The sequence below is a fragment of the Dendropsophus ebraccatus genome, chromosome 1 (assembly GCF_027789765.1).
Source record: "Dendropsophus ebraccatus isolate aDenEbr1 chromosome 1, aDenEbr1.pat, whole genome shotgun sequence".
In the NCBI taxonomy this organism is placed as follows: domain Eukaryota; kingdom Metazoa; phylum Chordata; class Amphibia; order Anura; family Hylidae; genus Dendropsophus; species Dendropsophus ebraccatus.
The window spans coordinates 72,610,316-72,630,980 of record NC_091454.1 but is presented as its reverse complement, the minus strand read 5'-3'; the positions used below and the strand labels follow the sequence as shown (position 1 = coordinate 72,630,980).

The 20,665-nt window shown below is 42.4% G+C and overlaps 1 protein-coding gene across 2 annotated transcripts; it reads right to left on the bottom strand.

The window, feature by feature from the left end:
• Positions 1 to 1,849: 1,849 nt before the first annotated feature.
• On the bottom strand, positions 1,850 to 20,392 carry CLTB (clathrin light chain B). 2 transcript variants are annotated; one of them, XM_069972792.1, is made up of 5 exons: positions 20,066 to 20,392; positions 8,968 to 9,017; positions 7,945 to 8,062; positions 6,938 to 7,049; positions 1,850 to 2,419 (listed from the first exon to the last, which is right to left on the bottom strand). In XM_069972792.1, the coding sequence occupies exons 1-5, from the start codon at positions 20,247 to 20,249 to the stop codon at positions 2,248 to 2,250; spliced, it is 636 nt and encodes a 211-aa protein (XP_069828893.1). In that variant the 5' UTR covers positions 20,250 to 20,392; the 3' UTR covers positions 1,850 to 2,247. The 2 variants fall into 2 exon arrangements, with proteins under 2 accessions (XP_069828893.1, XP_069828901.1); XM_069972800.1 differs by lacking the exons at positions 8,968 to 9,017; positions 20,066 to 20,392 and adding an exon at positions 8,222 to 8,329.
• Between the last annotated feature and the right edge of the window lie 273 nt (positions 20,393 to 20,665).

The window sequence follows — 20,665 nt, the reverse complement described above, 5'->3', positions numbered from 1 at the left end:
TTTTACCAGGGCAGGTTAAGAAATTAAAGCTGAACAGTGATTGGTTGCTATGGGCAACAAAAAAGTTTCCCTTTTAGACACTTGACAGATTCCACCCAATGAGTTCTCACCAATGAGAATTAGGGCAGTGCTGCCCCAGAGAGCAATTTCCACGTCCACCACCTAGATCTTTCCAAAAGAAGGAACGTAACAGATTATAGGACATCAATAAGGGAAGCAGACACAGAAGGCACAAAAATAAGGATTTTACCATTGCTTTCTTTTAAGCAGGCCTACATTAGATGTACAAGCGCCTGTCCTGACTGTGTACCCTGAAGCTGCCATCTGCGCATGCTTTCTGCCAAGTTGGAGGGATATAAAGCAAGGAGGCATAGAGAGGCAGTGTCACTCACAGGAGTTAAATCATTCTGTTACCAACATGTCCTTAAAGGGGTATTCCTGAAAAAGGTATCCCCTACTCACAGCCCTGCCAGTTTCAAGAATAGGCACATCACAGCTTCCACAGCTACTATAGAAAATGAATGGAAGAGCGTGCATGCACCCCATTCTGATGGGAAACAGATCTCTGTTCTAAAAATCTTGAAGGGCCCAGTGGTTGGATGCCCTGCGATCAGCTTGTTATGCCCTATCCTATGGATTAGATAACATTCTCACTTGGGAATAATCCTTAAAGATACAGTCACAGAATGCCAAAATGGCTGCCAACAAACTGTAAATTGTACCCGTTGTTATAACTTTAAAAACCTAAATCAACAGTAGATGTCATATAAAGCAAGTTTGCCAAAAAGCTGCCTTCAGGAGACTGGACCTGGATTTCTGGTAAGCATAGCTTTGTTTTACAGCATGATAAAAAAAAATGAATGTGAATTGCAAACTTGCTTTATTTCACATCACGTGATTTAGATTTTAAAAGTTCTAACGACAGTGACACTAAGTGCCACAGCTTGCAGAATACACTTTGTTAAGCACAATCAACAATACTTACATAATAGTAATTACTCCATGTCTATGTCAGCATTGCACTAAGACTCTGACATGATTTAAATACTTTTTCCTGAATAATGGTAGAAGTTAAAGATGGTGCAGCTAAAGGGGTTAACCAGCATAAAAACAACCAAGAAAAAAAACAACTTACTGCAGGAATTGCCAGTATTCCATCATTTGTTAGACACAGTCACCATCACTCCTAGTTACATGTCAAATGTTTTAATTCACTAGGGCCTGGGTGTTCAGACAGCCTTTAAAAAAGCAATTGGCTAAGTCATTTACTCCGCTCACTGCTTTTTCCATCTTGCAGCAGGAGACTTCGAGTAATGTTGTCGAGTAATGTAAAAAGCTTATCCAAGCACATCTGTCTGCAACTTTGGTATTTTTCTAGAACACCAAAAGTTTTTTTTTTCCCCATGTTAAATGGTACAGGAACACTTCAAGTAATCATAGGTCTCATCTAGTGGCAGGTGTAGGATATAGGTCATTTGAGACCATATTTCACTGTGACCCAGTCATAGATGATAGGGGGAATATCATTTGGGGAACAAAGAAGAAGACAACAGACAGTAAGTACATTATATTACATGGCAGGATATGTACACATTTACATCCATTTATTACTGATTAGTTTTTTTTCTTTAATTTTTTCTTTTAATTAATGGTTGCAAAAATGTACACACCCTTTAATATTCTCATGTAGGCTGCAGAAAATTTGTTTTTGATATGAAAAAAATTAGTTGTTTATTGATAGGTTATGTTTTTTTGTGAGTTTTGTTTCTTTTGTATTGTGCATCATACAGTATGTGCATAGATTTGTTTCACCCCAAATCATGGGGAATTACAGTACATTGTAACCCCATCTGTTTAAGAGTTTAATGTGCAATCTCCTTGCAAACAGGCTTTTCATTTCCAGAACACCTTAGGTAAAATATATAAGCAAGCATTGTTAAAAGCCAGGCACACACACAGACAGAACCCCCTCCCCCCATAAATTTCCCCAAACCAAAGCTCACAGCCGCTGCATGCTCCCATTAACACAGCCTTAATGTACCAAACATTAACCTAATAAAGTAACTGAATGAAATCGGATCTGGTATTCAGGTTGCATTTACAGTTCTTCTGAAGGATGTGCAGGGGAGTGTATCAGGGGCTGGATCTTGTTAATGTTAAGGGCATAAGTGAATGGGCCTCAGACCTGCAAGGATGGACTCTTTGGTGTGAAGCAGGGAGGTGAGAAGATGAAGTTGGATGAGAAATCTAGCGAGATAGTGGTGTCTGTTTCAAGGAAATAAGTACAGATCTCAGGCGGGACACATCTTTAGACTGCTTGCTGCTCTTGGGGTTGAAATCACAAAGGCGGGCAACCCGCTCCCATTCAGACCCAGTTTCTTCGTCCTTGGTCTCCGAGACCAATGCTTCATCTGATGCCCTTGATTAAGAAAACACAAATGTTAGTCATGCCATTTATCGTTTTAATTTTTTTTAATGTACCATACCATACTACATGTAACCACTCCACAGGACAAAGGACTCATGCGTGTGACCATTGGGTCCTTGTTCTTGATCATTAGATACTTATCTCCCATCCGGAGGACATGGGACAATACCTTTAGAGGTAACTGGTTTGGAAAACCAATTAGTAATTACCCCAGGAGGAAATTCTGAAATATTAGGCTGTGTGTAGCTGCTTTCTGCCCCACACTACCCTCTGAGGCAAGACTGCCAGGGAAACAAACACATGCTTAGATCACAGACATAACAGGGACTCAACACAAAGAGCATTCCCCCGCTCTGACGTCTAAGGCTGCATTCCCACGTTGGGTGATCCTGACGGATCACGGACGTGGAATGCCAGTACCGGAGTCCCCCCGCGCCCGGACAGCATCTGTAATTAGATGCTGGGAGCGGGGGAGACTGTATTCATAAGCACCGCGCTGTAATGAATCAGCTGCGCGGTGCTGCTACTACAGCGCGGCGCTTATGAATACAGTCTCCCCCGCTCCCAGCATCTAATTACAGATGCTGTCCGGGCGCGGGGGGGACTCCGGTACATGCATTCCACGCCGTGATCCGTCACGATCACAGAACGTGGGAATGCAGCCTAAAAGTGTGCAAAGTAACTTGTCTCTTTCTTATCATAATTTTCTAACACTCATGGATCACACTTCAAGTATAAATCACTTCCTACACAGTAAGTATAGAGTGTTATATGCAATTCTTACTGTGGTTACTGTACATTTTTATCATTTTAAAATTAGGGTTTTTACAAGCATAAGACAGAGAAGAAGACAAACTTAACATACACGTAACCAATGACATCAGCATTAGGTTGCTGGTAAAATGCTTTGTCTGCAATCCTTGGTTAGTAGCATAAAAAGAGAAAGAGAAGATGAAAACGAAGAAGAAAGTTAATAAAATAGTAGTCTTGACAGGTAAGTGGTTAGACGTGGGAAAAAAATAATCTTTTGAAGAAACATGAGGATTGGCAAGCATTTCAGGGCTCACATTGTTGTCCTAATTTAAGTGGAGTAGACATCTAGCCGCCACCTTCTATATGGTGACAGTTTTGTTTTTTATGTGCTTTTTAGTTACTTGGTAAGTGTTAGCACTGTTTCACCAATCGTCATGCTTTTCCACAGAAAAAGATGCAGAAATATTTAACAGAACCAGAAAATTCCTAAAATATGCTCACTTCTTCATGAAGCTGGTAACTTCTCTCTACTGGGTGTACAGTGGGTTGCATGTTTAAGTTTCACTAGTTACTGTTTATGTTGTTTTTTGCATAGAATAGAATATCATATCAGTCTGTGCTATTGTGTCCAGCAGGGAGGGAAAAAAAGTATACGCTGTAATAAATATATATCTAATACAGATTCTGCTGTATGGCATATAGCAGCATCCATTTGTAGCATTTGTGTAATGTAAAACAACTGAGATACAAATCTATACGGTAAACATATACACAAAGCAGTGTGAGCTCAGCCCTTCTTTTGCATTGTATAATGTTATATATTGGTATATGCTGTGGTATAAGTAAAATGCTAGCTTTTAATGCAAATATCAAAATAAAGATAATACAAACCATAATTTTAATTTAGGAAAAGCTTATCAATATTAGAAATGAACCTTTTTTTTTTAAAGTTCACAATTTTTTACAATACAAATCGTGCATTATAGCCTTACATACTCACTGTACTTTTTTGGGATTAGAAATTCATACAAAGTGAATAACATTCGGTATATAAGGCAGGGAAATGTCTGTGTATACACACTAAGGCTGGGTTCACACTACGTATATTTCAGTCAGTATTGTGGTCCTCGTATTGCAACCAAAACCAGGAGTGGATTCAAAACACAGAAAGGCTCTGTTCACACAATGTTGAAATTGAGTGGATGGCCGTCATATAATGGCAAATATTTGCTGTTATTTTAAAACAACGGCTGTTGTATTGAAATAATGGCTGTTATTTACTGTTATATGGCGGCCATCCACTCAATTTCAACATTGTGTGAACAGAGCCTTTCTGTGTTTTTAATCCACTCCTGGTTTTGGTTGCAATACTGACTGAAATATACATATACTGACTGAAATATACGTAGTGTGAACGCAGCCTAAGGCTGGGTTCACACTACGCGTATTTCAGTCAGTATTGTGGTCCTCATATTGCAACCAAAACCAGGAGTGGATTAAAAACACAGAAATGATCTGTTCACACAATGTTGAAATTGAGTAGATGGCCGCCATTTAATGGCAAATATTTACTGTTATTTTCAAACAACGGCTGTTGTATTGATATAATGGCAGTTATTTACTGATATATGGCGGCCATCCACTCAATTTCAACATTGTGTGAACAGATCCTTTCTGTGTTTTTAATCCACTCCTGGTTTTGGTTGCAATATGAGGACCACAATACAGACTGAAATATACATAGTGTGAACCCAGCCTAAACATGTATAGTATGTTGTCCCTTGAATTATTAAAAATGTATACCTATTTTATATTTTGAAGGAAAAGGGCAGCTGACTATGCTTTTCAATACAGTAAAAAGCCACCTCACACAACAAACCATGGCAATCACAATTTTAAAACTGTTATGTTTTTTGAGGGTGGGCTCACACTTAACAGAATTGCAGCAGATTTCACGATGCGAGTTTGCAGCGAAATTCGCTATTTCCCTCCCCTCCGTTTCAATAGGGTTACATACTTGCAGCGGAATTGTCATCCCGCTGCGATTATTTAGGCAGCAGCCTTGTTCTGTGGCTCCCAGCATCTGGACGTCCTGCTCAGCCAATCAGTGTGCTACGTCGGGACAGCGCACTGATTGGCTGAGTGGGAAGTCAGGATGCTGGGAGCCACAGAACAAGCCGGTGCGCGGACCGGGCTGCGGGGGGTCAAGGGGGCTGCCGCTTACATAAGCACAGAAGGATGACAATTGCGCTGCAAGTATGTAATCCTACTGAAACTGACAGGAGAGGAATCTCGCAGAGTGAAATTCACTGTGGTTCAGTTATGTGGGAACCCACCCTAAAAGGATATTCTGGGTATTGATGACTTATCCTCAAGGTTACCAATATCAGATTAATTTTGCCACAACACTTAGCACCACTGCTGATCAGCAAACAATAATGCCTTATTAACACATTCTGTGTTTCACGGATGACACAGACATGAAAGGCCTATAGTGGAACCCCCCAATATTATTCTAGGAGCGGGGAAACTGTAACTGTACCGCACAACTCCTTCATTACAGGGCCATGCGCATATTTATACACCTCACTCCCATCATCATATTGGGGATGCTGCTGTGCAAGGGAGATTCCACTACAGACCTTCCATGTCCATGTCATCTGTGAAACGGACAGCTTCTACTGAGGTGAATGAAACTAACACATCCTAGAAATGAATAATCCAGCATGAGAAAATTCTGCAGATGGAACACCTTGTATCAGGAAAAAAACAAACAAAAAAACAGGTAATCATTTTCTTCAGAATCTTTTTATTTTCATCTGACAAATCGTGGAGGGTTGGGGAATGGCTAGAAGATCAGTGTGCCTGGCCTCTAACAGCAGACAGAGCAGTGAGGGAGGGTATTTGTTCTGTGTGTCGAAGTCTTAATAATAACAGGTTATTAAGGAAGCTATACTGCAAAATAACTCTGGTGCAGGTATTGTAATACCACAGTGCCTGGCCTCATTGTAGTTTAATAATTAACGCAGACATAAGTCTACTACACACTTTTCGTTCAAGGGCACCAATATGAGATAGGTTAACAAAGGATTTAACTGGTAATAACAACAACAAAAAAAGGAATGTTAAATGCAATGCAAGAACACAAGCCTTACACACCAACTTGAAAATCTGACTTCAACTGCTGCCTACTATTATGCTGCCCCTTTAGGGTATGTTCACACTGAGTAAAATCGATGGAATTCCATGCCAGAGCTCTCCACTGCAGAATCCCACCTGTCTCACTGTCCCACAGTACCTCTATGAGAGGGTGTGCGCGCCTCCACTCCCACCGCTCTCTACGCAAAGAATTGACATGTCTTTGAGCGGAGTGCGACGGAAGCAGAGGCGCGCAAGCCCTCCTGTAGAGATACTGTGGGACACTGAGGCAGGTGGGATTTTACTCAGTGTGAACATACCCTTACAGTGGCTACTGCCATTAAACGGCAAGTGTTGTTTACTATATCTGTCAGCTGTTAGTAAAGGTGCAGTGACCATCTGTCCGCCTCAGAGCTCCATACACAGTAAAGTTCCCAACCACATGTCTAGTAGTCCCCTGGTTCATTTTGGATGGGAGCTGCTTCACTGTAGTATGCCATTTTACCCTCATGTAACGGTCTAGCTGACATTCACTGCTTTTCTCTCATGTAGTAATAGAAGTAGGTACACAATGTCCATTGAGCAATATGACAGTCACAATAAAATAAAAGCACTAACCTATTTGTAACCTTATTCTTTTCGATTTGCTCACTCTGTCGCTGGTACCACTCTTCTAAGTCTTTCTTGGCCTTCTCTCTCCATTCTTGTTCTGTCACCTTAGCAGCTGCATCTATAAAACAAAAGCAAACATTCACAGAAGACTGAGGTGAAGGGTGTGGCATCAGTGGGTGGTTCTGGCAGCCACCAAGGGCCCACGGCCATCTGAACTGCCCACATCTAATCTAACTGCAACTGCACATCATAGTCTGGTGGGCCCCCCAGGTTGGATGCACAGCCCGGGGCCTAGGGTACATTTAATTGGGCTCTGGTGGCAATGATATACATTTATCAGTTGCATGAAAACATAAACCCATAGGGGGAGATTGATTAAACATGGAGTAAAGTGAAACTGGCTCAGTTGCCCTTAGCAACCAATCAGATTCCACCTTTCATTTTCCAAAGAGTTTGTGAGGAATGGAAGGTGGAATCTGATTGGTTGCTAGGGGCAACTGAGCCAGTTAGTATGGTTGAAAACAGACATATGTCCATCATTCAACCAAGGGACCCATCAGTGTCTACATACAAAATATGAAACTAGATACTTATCATTTTCGGGTTAAAATAGTTTTCTAGAACTGTTTCATTGATGGCTTACGGTTAAGGCCAACAAGATTTGATTATGGGGTCCCACAACCAGCACCCCTGTTGATCAACTGTTTGTCAGAGAGGTGGTAACTGCAGATACAGTGGACTAAGCCTGAAGCAGACAGCTCTATATATTTTGTAGTGGCCATGCTGGGTTACTGCAGCTCAATTCATATTTACTTTAATAGGCAATCAGAAGAATAACAGGGTCCCACACCCTCCTTATCAAATATTGATGGCCTATACTGAGGATAAGCCAGCATCATGTATCAATATGATGCCAGGAGAGCTGAATGTTTTTAAATCTTCTTGGGACTTTACTGATACAGCCGCATGCCTGTACACTATAGACCTAACTGTGAGGATACTTTATAACATACCCAACTCCTCCAGGCGCACCTTCTGTTCCTCTCTCCATTTACGGAGGCTTTCAGGTTCCTGGGTTAGTCTATCAGCATGGGCTATAGCTGCATATCCATCACTGACTCCATTAGACTCCTATAAGAGAGACACTATTAATATGCTACTCATGATACAGTTTATAGGCCCATGTACTGAAAAATGTTAATTGTTTGGCATCATCATATTAAATAGACAATAACTGCCTGACAGTAGGAAGAATAAATATAAGAACAATATTATCCATATATACTGTACCTTTACAGTAAGAGCCCATTGCCTAGCAAAAATTGCAAACTCTTGAGCCTCTATCATAGTTTGGGAGGAGGTATTGATGGAATAGAACAGTACACTACAACGTATTTCACACTTTATGTATTACATGGATGCATTATGACATATGGAAGCATTATGACATCACTGAACAGTTTATCGCTATGACAGCTATTAGACAGATAAGATCTATGTAAAGTACGGGGCTGTGGAGATGGGGCTGGAATCCATAGAAGTCTACAGACTCTGGCTTAAAATTAAAAATATAAAACATGGCTTAATATTGTATAATTTATTTATTGAACACATATCTTGTTTATTTGTTCTTCTTTTTGAAAATTTTCTTTTTATAGGTAACATGAAGCCTGATGCCACCATTTTACAACAGGAAGTGCGATGTTGGAGTGTGAAAAATACAGGAGTTGGAGCTTGGTTTACCGACTCAACAGCCCTGACAAATTGAGTTTACTAAGAGGCATACATCAACTTATATATTTGTCATATTTTCCTCTAGTGGACTTATGTTTCAGACCAGTATATGAAATGGCAGTCTGAAACTCCCACTGTCGTTTTACTTTCTCTGAATCACTGTGTTGGCATTCACCATATATCAACGGCAATAAAGGTCCCCATGTGAGCCATAACCCCACATGGAACAGGCAAATTGTATCAATGTAAATAGGACTTTAGTCTCAACACAGATAAAGCCTCATTACAAAAGTTTTTCTTACCTGGCCTAAGTCTCCATTAACGGGAGTGGTCACTAGGTCATCAAATCCCACTGCACAAGAAAAGATACACATTAATGGTCAGAATTTTTCCTTTTTCTACTGCTAATATCAGGTATAAGGAGGAGGCAGAAAATTTGCTAAATGAATGAGCGAAGTTGATGAGTTTTACTACAAGTTTAACTATGTTAGTTGAGTTTGGAATACTCCTTTAACATAAGTGAGAGGGAGTCCTGTGGACAAACAGCTTGTCGACCAAAGGGATGCAACGTTAAAGGGAATCCATCAGCTCCCGGGCACTACCTAAGGTGGTGACAGTGTGCTGTAGCTGGCAGTCCCCCAGTAAGCATGGTGCCTTTTTGGTAATTTTCCGTGCAGCGGATTATGTATAATCTTATGTCTCCTACTGTCACAGAGCAGTTGTTCGTGCCACACTTGTCATGCATCCTCCTCCCTCTTCATGAATAATCAATGCTGCCCGGCCTCCTGCTGGCTCAGCTGTTAGATTGCAGATCAGTCCTCTGTAGGCAGTTTATCTCTGAAAGAATCTCTCCTCCCTAATGTGTTGGAGCTGTGGTCTAGAGGTAACTCACTTGTCTAGAGACCTGACAGCAGGTCATTCTCTGGTTCAAATCCCCTGATGGAAATTAAATCAATGTCTTTTTTTCCCTCATTATTGTATCATTTTTAAGGCTTTGTTCACACACAGTATTTTTGCTCAGTATTTTGCAACCAAAACCAGAAGTGGATTGAAAACACTGAAAGGCTATGTACACACACTGTTGAAATTGAGTGGATGGCTGTCATTTAATTGCAAATAATTACTGTTTTTTTTAAAACAACATCCGATATTTGCCATTAAATGACGGCCATCTGCTCAATTTCAACAGAGTGAGAACATAGCCTTTCTGTGTTATCAATCCACTCCTGGTTTTGGTTGCAAAATACTGACCAAAATACTGAGCAAAAATACTGTGTGAACATAGCCTTAAAAATGATACAATAATGAGAAAAAAAAAAGACATCTACTTAATTTTCATCAGGGGATTTGAACTGCTGTCAGGTCTCTAGACAGGTGAGTTACCCCTAGACCACAGCTCCAACACATTAGAGAGGAGAGAATCTTTCAGAGATAACCTGCCTACAGAGGACTGATCTGCAATCAGCTGACAGCTGAGCGAGCAGGAGGCCGGGCAGCATTGATTATTCATGAAGAGGGAGGAGGATGCATGACAAGTGTGGCACGAACAACAGCTCTGTGACAGTAGGAGACATAAGATTGTACATAATCCGCTGCACGGAAAATTACCAAAAAGGCACCATGCTTACTGGGGGACTGCCAGCTACAGCACACTGTCAGCACCTCAGGTAGTGCCCGGGAGCTGACGGATTCCCTTTAAGCAGACTGCACCAGATGCAACATTGATGCTCTAATATGTCTGAACACACCCATACCAACTAATCACAGCTCAGCTTTCATTTCCAAAACTGCTCTGGTAAAATTAAATCTCGGCTGTTGCCCACAGCAACCATTTTTTTTTTTTAAGACAATGCAAAAAATCCACAGAATTTACAATTGCACTGGAGTATGAGATTTACAAAATGTGAACAAATTTTGCACAAAACATACATAGAAAAAAATGGTATGTGCCAGCGCTGCTGATGTTAACAATGGCAGCAAGTGCAAAGGGTGCGTAGCCTGTGACATTTGCGTCGCATACGCAGTCTGGGACACTTTTTCGGTCTGTGTATACGCCTCTGAAGTTACAAGCCATGCACCTCCTGCATCCGCCGTCATAATTTACATCCGCACAGCTTGTGCAGACCGGGACCGGGCACAAGTAAGAAGCATGCCGGGCCGCGCAAAATATATATATTCTGAATAGCCAGAGGAAACCTACTCACTAGTGTACTACCACCTAGAGCACACTGTCAGCACCTCCGGTTGGGTCCAGGTGCCGACAGATTCCCTTTAAGCCACAACAATGCACCAGAAATCAGTTCCAAAAACTTTTGACATTTTGATCGGTTTGAGTTTTCAGACACGTACTGATCAGGGGAAGGAGCCTGGAGAAGACTGCACGGTATAGTACATTGCGGCAACACTTTATGAGAGTCGCGGTCCAGGGAAAAAAAAAATATATATATATATATGTTTTTTTTAGTCTTCAGAGTACCCCTTTAAAGTTGCTCACCAAATCACTGTCATAATTCTGGGACAATTTTAGACTAAGTTAAGGTTACCCTATTTAAAAAGGAGACAATTTCAGAAAATAGTGGTGCCGGGTTACTGCCATGCAACCCCACCAATTAGCTGTTGATGACTTAGCCAAAGGACACTATTACAATAAATATACAGCACTTACATGGTGCCCTGTAGTGTACAAATCTCCTTTAGATATTTTCAACAAATGACTAAAAATGTAATTTCCTATGAGGAAGACTACAGACAAGGATGACTTTACATTTGCATCAACAATTCCTTTTTCTGTGCATCACAGAAACAGAAAATTAGAATAATGGTGTGGTGGTGTCAGATCAGCAGACATCGAACCACACAGAGATTCAAATGACTTATACTGTATTAGGGTCTGTCACATTCCATCACAAAATTGTGCCGCATGCTGCACCACACTCATCTAATATGATGGAATCTTCATTGGAAGCTCACAATAGAGCCTTCAATGCATATGTAAACAAAGCCTTATGCTCTCGACAGCCTCTCAACACGTTCAAAACAGGTAACCCAGTGTTATATGTGCAAGTCTCCAACCTATAACAGTGGAGCTGCACTTACACTAGGCATACATTAACACTGGATTCCCTCAGATCCACTGAACCATACTGTCTGGCTGAATAAATGTTCTCTAACAATGCTGTTACTGAATAGCTTGTGTCAGCAACAACACCAGGATTTACTGTTCATAAGGATGCAGAGTTTACATTGTTTAGTTGTTATGCCCTATGCAGAGAATGCACAGGTTAGGGGTCCTCATGATCTCATGAATGGGGAACCTGAAATTCCTGCAGAACAGAGCTGCGGGCCATGTGTGCACGACACAGATTCATGAAAGTTGCATCTGGGGGCTCCATAGATAATAACTGGGGTGTTACAACGGCCGTGATTCCCATGCAGTATTTACGTTTAGCTGCAGGCTGAGTGGATCCCTAGCAGCGCCGTAGAGAACTGACATGTTAGTTTTCTGCGGCCACTATTCACTGAATAGTGGCCGCAGAAAACCCTGTTAGTTCACGCAATGGAGCGAGCAGCTCGGGCCACTTGCTCCATTGTGAGCAGTGGGGAGTTCTGAAGCGGGTGCCAATAAATGAAAATTTTTCACTCTTGTTTTATAACTATTAAGGACTTTTTCTTTACAAGTCTTTATTCCAGATCTTGCATAGGACCCTTTCACATATCCGTTAACTCTGTCCGCACTTACGGATTGGCAAATGCAGGCCTATTTGCTTCTATAGCACCAGACACACCTGTATGTGTTTCAGGTCGCTGTTGGGGCTCAGATCAATGCTTCAAAAAATACTGGCAAGCCATAATATGGTTGGCATTTGTGGCACACATCCTTTATTGTTAGTGCAGGGGGTCCAATCAACCAAAGACAGGCTGCGGATTGTTATCGGTGCACATCGGTACATCTGTACGTAGCTGCAGGTCTGTGGCTACGGGCAGGATGACAAATGTGTGAATGTGGCCTTACTTTTACTTGTACTGCTTCTCCAATGTGCTGTGTGAGTTATATTCTCTCAATATACTTGTTGTAATACTTTCTATTCTTGTTAATGATTCTCCCCTCTGTTATCTATTTGAGCTGCACCCCAAAATGTATCTCTTTTCCATTCTTTGAGCTGGTGTGTAAGTCCCAGATAACCTCCAACATTGAGCATGCAAAAAGTCCATGCAAAAAGTCCATCAGACAGATTTATCTTTCTCTGATTAGCAGCTAAATGGTAGGAAATTTCTTATAAAGACTATTTAGTCCATACACCTATTTATAAGCTAAATGGAAAATGACCATTCAGAAAAAGAATCATTAAGAAGAATAATTATTGAGCGCAGCACTATAATAGTTTTTAATCTAGAATTGCAGGTGCACCTTAACTTTTCTAGAAAACACAATGCGACTAAGAGGAGTGGCAAAATACACAACAATTATTATTGGCATTCATCATTATATTGGTGTAAAGTAAGCCAACCAAAAACAATTAAAAATAAAAATAGTATCTGTTTACTTGTCTTAGGCCTCCTATTACATGGGATGATGAAGGTTTGATCAATATTGTAAAAGAGCGCCTATTACAGGGCCCGATAATTGTTTAGCAATGGCTGCATGGACATGCCCAAACAGTAAATACTTCACTTGTCCACACTCGCAGTGGACATTGATTGGCTCAGCTCAGACAGGCCCCTCTGAAGCTGGGTGCCGAGGCGGATACAGAGCACAGGAGAAGACCAGGAACGTGGGCAGGTGAAGCATTTACTGTTTGGGCAATTGTCAGCCATCGTCCGTGCATCGATATTACATGTAGCCATGCGCAGACGGTGGCCAATGATTTTAGGTCTGGGCCTAAAGAAACAATGAGTCGATGATCATTTCATCGGCTGATCGTTGTGTCTATTACACGGAGCGATTATCACTTTGTGTAATATGGCCCTCACTATGCGTTTACCAACTCCTAGCATGAAAATAAAAAATAAAAATGCAATCAAAAGGCACCAATGGAGACTCGAAGTATCATTTTGGATTTTGTTCAGACAGTGTATGTTGGGGTTTCAGTTTACTTGCTGTATAGAATACCATACATTTTTGTAAAAAAATCAAGGCAAAAGTACACCACAAACCCAGGGCATATACATCTAGACTAGAGGGAAATATAATGATAAATGAGTGACTGGTGCTTTGGCAAGTAGTAATCTTCTGATCTAGGTGTGTATACCACCTCACAAATGGCCTCCTCCCTTACCTATGATTATAAACATGTTTATTAGCATTCCTACAAATCGCCCCTCCCTGCTTAGGTCTACACAGTCACATACGATTGTTTTTTCTATCGCAGTCTATACTTGCTGACATTGCACAAGATGGGAGGAGCAAGTGATGACCAATTCTCTTTCTGTTGTATATGGATGTTACATATATAAGGCTCTGGTCAGTTTCAATTCAACAGGGTCTATGATTAGAGATGAGCGAACCTCGAGCATGCTCGAGTCCATCCGAACCCGAACTTTCGGCATTTGATTAGCGGTGGCTGCTGAAGTTGGATAAAGCCCTAAGGCTATGTGGAAAACATGGATATAGTCATTGGCTGTATCCATGTTTTCCAGACAACCTTAGAGCTTTATCCAAGTTCAGGAGCCACCGCTAATCAAATGCCGATCATTCGGGTTCGGATGGACTCGAACCCAAACCCGGTTCGCTCATCTCTATCTATGATGGATCCTTTCTTATGTATTTACTAAAGATGAGCGAACCGGGTTCGGGTTCGAGTCGATCCGAACGTTCGGCATTTGATTAGCTGGGGCTGCTGAACTTGCATAAAGCTCTAAGGTTGTCTGGAAAACATGGATACAGCCAATGACTATATCTATGATTTCCACATAGCCTTAGGGCTTTATCCAACTTCAGCAGCCACCGCTAATCAAATGCCGAAAGTTCGGGTTCAGATCGACTTGAGCATGCTCGAGGTCGCTCATCTCTAGTATTTACATTTATTATGATACAAGTGCTATGGAAACAAAGGCTCTGTCTCCTAAAGCATAGTTACTAGAGATGAGCGAACCGAGTTCGAGTCCATCCGAACCCGAACGATCTGCATTTGATTAGCGGGGGCTGCTGAAGTTGGATAAAGCTCTAAGGTTGTCTGGAAAACATGGATACCGCCAATGACTATATCCATGTTTCCCACATAGGCTTAGGGCTTTATCCAAGTTCAGCAGCCACCGCTAATCAAATGCCGAAAGTTCGGGTTCGGATGGACTCGAGCATGCTCGAGGTTTGCTCATCTCTAATAGTTACAAGTGGTGGAGTGCGGGGACAGGTGCTCTTGTAAAAGTATTCTTCACCAAATCTGACTCCCTCCCCCCCGACGATTTCCAGATCAGCCCACAGCTCCTTTGTTTAGAATAATGCTGCAGGTCACATGCCGACAGAAGAGGGCGATCTGGAGATCCCCAGGACTATGGTGGTCGGACCCCTACAATCTTTTACTTGTGGACAAGTACGTTTTAATCAGAAAACCCCTTTAAGTTTCTAATTAATCCAGTATGAATCCATGAGAAAAAAAACAACTCTGTAAAAAAATCAGAGGAACTAAGAGGTACAATATGGTCACACAGATTTGTATGGGTGACATATTAATATGTAATCTGGTGATGTGAACAGAACCTGTTTGTAAGTAACATAGCAGAAGGTCTGGTAGGTAAAGTTTGTCTGTTTGCTGACAACACAAAATTGTGCAATAGGGTTGATATTCCTGGAGGTGTCAGTAACATGGAAAATGATTTAGCTTTGTTAGATAATTGGTCCAAACAATGGAAATTGCAGTTCTGTGTTGGTAAAGACTTTAGAAGAGAAGGATTTAGGGGTAGTGATTTCTGACTTAAAATGAGTCACCAGTGCAACCAGGCGGTAAGTAAAGCTAGTCGTATGCTGGGCTGTATAGCTACAGGTATATGTAGAAAGAGTGAGATTGTGATCCCGCTGTATAGAGCTCTAGTGACATCACATCTGGAATAATTTGTCCAGTTCTGGAGACCTTACCTAAAAAAAGCATATTGATAAAATGGAACAGGACCAAAGAGCGTGGAGCTTGTGGTGGAGGGTGTCAGGCATAAAACATATCAGGAAAGACTTAAAGTGTCACTGTCGCTTGTGTTTTTTTTTGCAGAAATCAATAGTACAGGTGATTTTAGAAAACTTTGTAATTGGCTTTATTAGGCAAATATGCCATTAGCTGCATTCAAAAAGACTTTCCACAGGTCCCCCCCCTCTCTCTTTCACTGCTCATTATCAGGAAATCACGTCTTGTTTACATCAGACGTGCCCTGTCTGTTTTATGGAGAGGAGAGAGGGGAGGAGGAAGATGGCAGCAGAGAGCAGAGAACAGAGGATTACACAGTGGGAGCCGTGTGAAAGCCGGTATTCAGTGGTCAGAAAGGTCAGTGCTGGCTTCAGAGGAGATAGCCCGGTGATGTAGCTGTAAATTAACTCTTTGTTGTCCTGTAGCTGTAAATTAACTCTTTGTTGTCCTGTTTTGGTGCTTCATCTCCTTCAACCCCTACCCTCTCCATAAGAGAACCATGAAGACGGGGGAAGAGCTTTAAACGGCTTTTTCATGATAAAAATGCATGCCTAAAGCCTTATTCACACGCTCAGTAATATTTTCTAGTCCTGAAACAACCGGATAAAAATTAGTAGTACATCCGTATTGCATTCGTATTTCCGTTAATCCGTTTTACTAATGACTGCTTTATACAAGTTAATAAACTTGAGTAGGTTAAAAAAAAATAGCACCAGTTTGCCCAATCCCTAAAATAAGTCACATGATCACTTGTCAGCCTGTGGTTGCTTAGAAACAGAACCTTGTGACCTATGAGTCATCCTTTTTTTTTTTACGGGAATACGGAAATACGGATGCCAAACATGTTGCAGTCCGTAAACAATTGATTTCAATGGTAGGATCCATAAAAAAAATCTGGGTCCCCACTGGGACATGTCCTTTTTTTTTGGCATTGATTTTCATCCGTTTGATCTACTGATGTGAACAGCCCAATAGACATCAATGTGCACTAACTCGGATATGGAAATACGGATCCGTAAATTACGGGACGTGTAAATAAGGCCTAACTGATGCAGAGGGATACCTGAGATGTCCCATTGACTTCAATAGGGTCCATTAGGTTTCTATCTGGTGTCCATTTATTTTGCAGGATTAGAGCAGACAACAAATCATTGCTTGAAATAATTGCAAAATAATTTTTTTATCCATTTAGATCCTGAGAAATAAACTGAACTCATAACAGAGCTTCCAAACGGTAGTGTGAACTAAACATTAAGGGTATATTCACACGGACGGGCGAGAATCTCGCTGCGAGCCCGGCAGGTCCTGGCAGTTCCCATACACTACATACTTGCTGCGGTCTAAACGACCGCAGCGAGTATGTAATTATACCGCCCTTAACCCCTTCTGCTCCCCCGATGTAAGCATACTTTACCTGTCCTTGCTGCACGGGTCCGGCGTCCTGCTCTCCTGTCCGGCTAATCAGTGTGTTGCCCAGCCGCAGCCACTGATTGGCCAGGCGGGAGAGCAGGACGCCGGACCCGTGCAGCAAGGACAGGTAAAGTATGCTTACAGCGGGGGAGCAGAAGGGGTTAAGGGCGGTATAATTACATACTCGCTGTGGTCGTTTAGACCGCAGCAAGTATGTAGTGTATGGGAACTGCCAGGACCTGCCGGGCTTGAGCCCGCCCGTGTGAATATACCCTAAAGGGGTTATCCAGCGTTACAAAAACATGGCCACTTTTCCCCCTACTGTTGTCTCCAGTTCAGGTGCGGTTTGCAATTAAGCTCCATTTACTTCAATGCAACTGAGTTTCAAAACCCCACCCAAACTGTAGACAACAGTAGGGGGAAAGTGGCCATGTTTTTGTAGCGTTGGATAACCCCTTTAAGGCCAGGGAAACACTGCGACTTTTTGTAGTGCTACAAGATGGATTATAACTATTGAGGTACAGCTGCAGTCCAAAGCAATCCATTGAGCTGTATACAATCTTGTGGACTGCAGCTGTCCCTCATTAACTAAAATTCATCTACAGAAAGTGCAGTGTAGCTCTGGCCTTATAACATTTGTCTTCTACTACTCCATAAGTAATGCAGCTGCGAGTTCCAGGAATTGGTGATGTATATGATGGTGTAGCAGAAATGTACATGGGGGGGGGGTGGGGGAGGTAACCTAAGGATGCTTGCAGTAGATGCACCTTTTAACAGCTGAATGCAAATATCTCAGCACATGCAAATAATCTGCAAGACTAATAAAACATCTTGGTGCAAAGTGGATAGAGGAATCAGGAAGTCCTGCCGGCCTTATGTCCTAGCACCAGCCTTCCTACAAATAAGCTGTGTGCCAGAGCAGGCATACAGCCAGGTTTCTTGTGCTGCGGTGCCTGTAATATGATCTAAGTTACAGTTTTCTATGCAGAGAGATCATTACCCCAATACTGTACCTACAGGAGCTGTTACCTAACAGCATGGCGCTTTCCAATCTTCTCCTGCATTAGGGTACAAACACACACAGCGTAAACGCAGCAGATACGCAGCAGATTTGATGGTGCAGATTTGATGCTGTGTTCAGTTATTTAGATCTAACCTGCTGCATATCTGCTGCGTATCGCAGCAGTAAATACGCAGCGTATATGCCATGTGTGTTTGTACCCTTAGTAGAAATAGGTTTCTAGGAAAACTGTGTGACAAGCAGTATTGCTGCCATTACAGCTTCTAGAAGCCTGACTAGATACAGTGTACAGCAATAAGAAAGCAAGTACGACTTGGAGCCTAGAAATAGAAGTCTACATGTAACTGCATTAGGACTGTTTCACAATTGTATGTGTTGTATTTGTGGGACTCAAAAGCACATTCTACTATGCTGTTGTGACCCACAATTAAAATGTATATAGTCGTAAACCAGTCAAATTGTAGATACAACTAGACTATGTTTGGTCTATTAAAGTCTATGGGTACACTACGGTATATGTTTCTGACAGTATCATGACTTATACTGGCCGTGAAGACCCCAAAATGTAATATAAATAGGGCTTACTAAAGTGGGAGCAGGAAGGTGAAAGGAATTATTTTAAGCTTAAAAGTCGTCCACAATATAAGGGATAATTGGTGGGGGTCTGACTGCTGGGAACCTAACCGATCATGAGCCCGCTGGTCATGGGCCACCAAAGTAAATGCAGCGCCAGCAAGTATGCTCAGCTTCACTATCTCTAGGAATTTTGAACATAGCCAAATTCAGTGCTTGGCAATAGAAGAAAGTCCCACCGAGAATGAATGGAGCGGCTGTCAAGTGTGCACACTGTTTTAATTGATGGGAGTCCCGGCAGTCACAGCCCAACAATCAGGTAGTGGTCACTTATCTCTGTGGATAGGGCATACTCTTTAGGGTCCATCCACACATACAGGATCCACTGCACATATTAATGTAACTAAATGACTGAATACAGAATCCAATCTGCTCCGTGTACAGTATGTATGAATGGGCCCTTAATATACACAGTGCGGCTATAGACGTAAGACATCTTTCTGATAAGATTCCCTGTTTATTAGATAATAAGGGTGTGTTTACACAGAAAGATTTATTTGACAGATTTTGGAAGCCAAAGCCAGGAATGGATTTAAAAAGAGGATAGATCCCAGTCTTTCCTTTATGACCTGATCCCTGTTTATAGTCTGTTCCTGGTTTGGGCTACAAAGATCCGTCAGATAAATCTGTCTGTGTAAACGCACCATAAGAGATAAGGGGTTTCCAGACAATGCTTCCTCTCAAGTCTACCAAATATTAGATTTATCATCAGCTCAGCAGAGGCCCCCAAAATCCTATGGCCACAAGCCCCAATCTAATGGATTTTCTTATCACTTCCTATGAGCATGTAGGATTCTCCCTGGATTAGTACATGGCTGCTGTTCTCCTTTAGCTGAAGGGCTAGCAGTGATGTAGATCAGGCCATGATCTGGTGCTCTGTATCCAATCATTTCCCCCTAAACAGTGAATATTGCTACAGTTCCTACATAAGGACAAAGCCACAGTAGTCATGGCAGTGAGCTCTGACTATGCTGCTGAGAGTACATGGCCTTGCCCCAGCTTGTGCCCAGTCAGCCATCACCAGTGCCACCTGAGCTGCTGAGCAGATCCCCAGGAGCACTGAGCCCAAGCCAGACAGAAATGCAGCAGCAGCAATGGCCCCCAGCTCCTGAGAGGATAGCCCTGCACCTGCTGCCTCATCTCCTGGGTGACCTTGACGATGTGTCTGGTGAAGTGCGAGCTCTGCGGACAATAGCGTGCTCAGTGCATGTGTGCTCTTCTCACCTATATCTGACTGCTCCATAGAGGACGCCTGGCTGCCCACCAGCACTGCCCCGAAGCCTTCGTCATTCTCTATGCCAGCTATTTCGCTCTCTTGCTGGGCCAGGAAAGCGGCGGCTGGGTCTTCCTCTGTCTCTGCGGCAGCCCCGCTCTCGGAGGAGGAGAAGAAGCCGAAATCGTCAGACATCTTGGCTTCCTTTCAGCTGCGGGGTGTGACCTTATGACCAGGGAACTCAGAGATCAGGGCAGATCCTAGCAGGAGGTGCAAGCCATTCCCAGAGCACAACGAGCGGCACCCAACCCTATGCCTGCTGCTCCACTCTAGAGGCAGGACCACGGTGGTGACATCAGAGCGGCTGTACTTCCCCCAAGACGCCACGAGGTGCCGCTGTTCTCTCTGTCAGAGAGAGACCCCTCACCCGGAACCTCGGAAGTGGCGTCTGTGCTGTGTCATGTCCATCACTACCCAGTATGGTGTCTCTAGTGTTTCCCAAACGAGGTGCTCAGGGTCACCAGGCTGAAGTTAGTTTCCTATTCGGCCAGTTTCTTATTCGGGGCTGAAGTTGTTTTCTTATTCAGAGAATTTTTCCTTTTTCCTCCATT

What these genes read in the sequence shown, in the direction of transcription:
- CLTB (XM_069972792.1), bottom strand. Translation starts at nt 20,249, where the DNA reads ATGTCTGACGATTTCGGCTTCTTCTCCTCCTCCGAGAGCGGGGCTGCC. An exon ending in TATGGAGCAGTCAGATATAG is followed by an intron (nt 9,018 to 20,065) that starts GTGAGAAGAGCA and finishes TTTCTTGTGCAG; the next exon opens with TGGGATTTGATGACCTAGTG. An exon ending in AAGAATAAGGTTACAAATAG is followed by an intron (nt 2,420 to 6,937) that starts GTTAGTGCTTTT and finishes TTCTTAATCAAG; the next exon opens with GGCATCAGATGAAGCATTGG.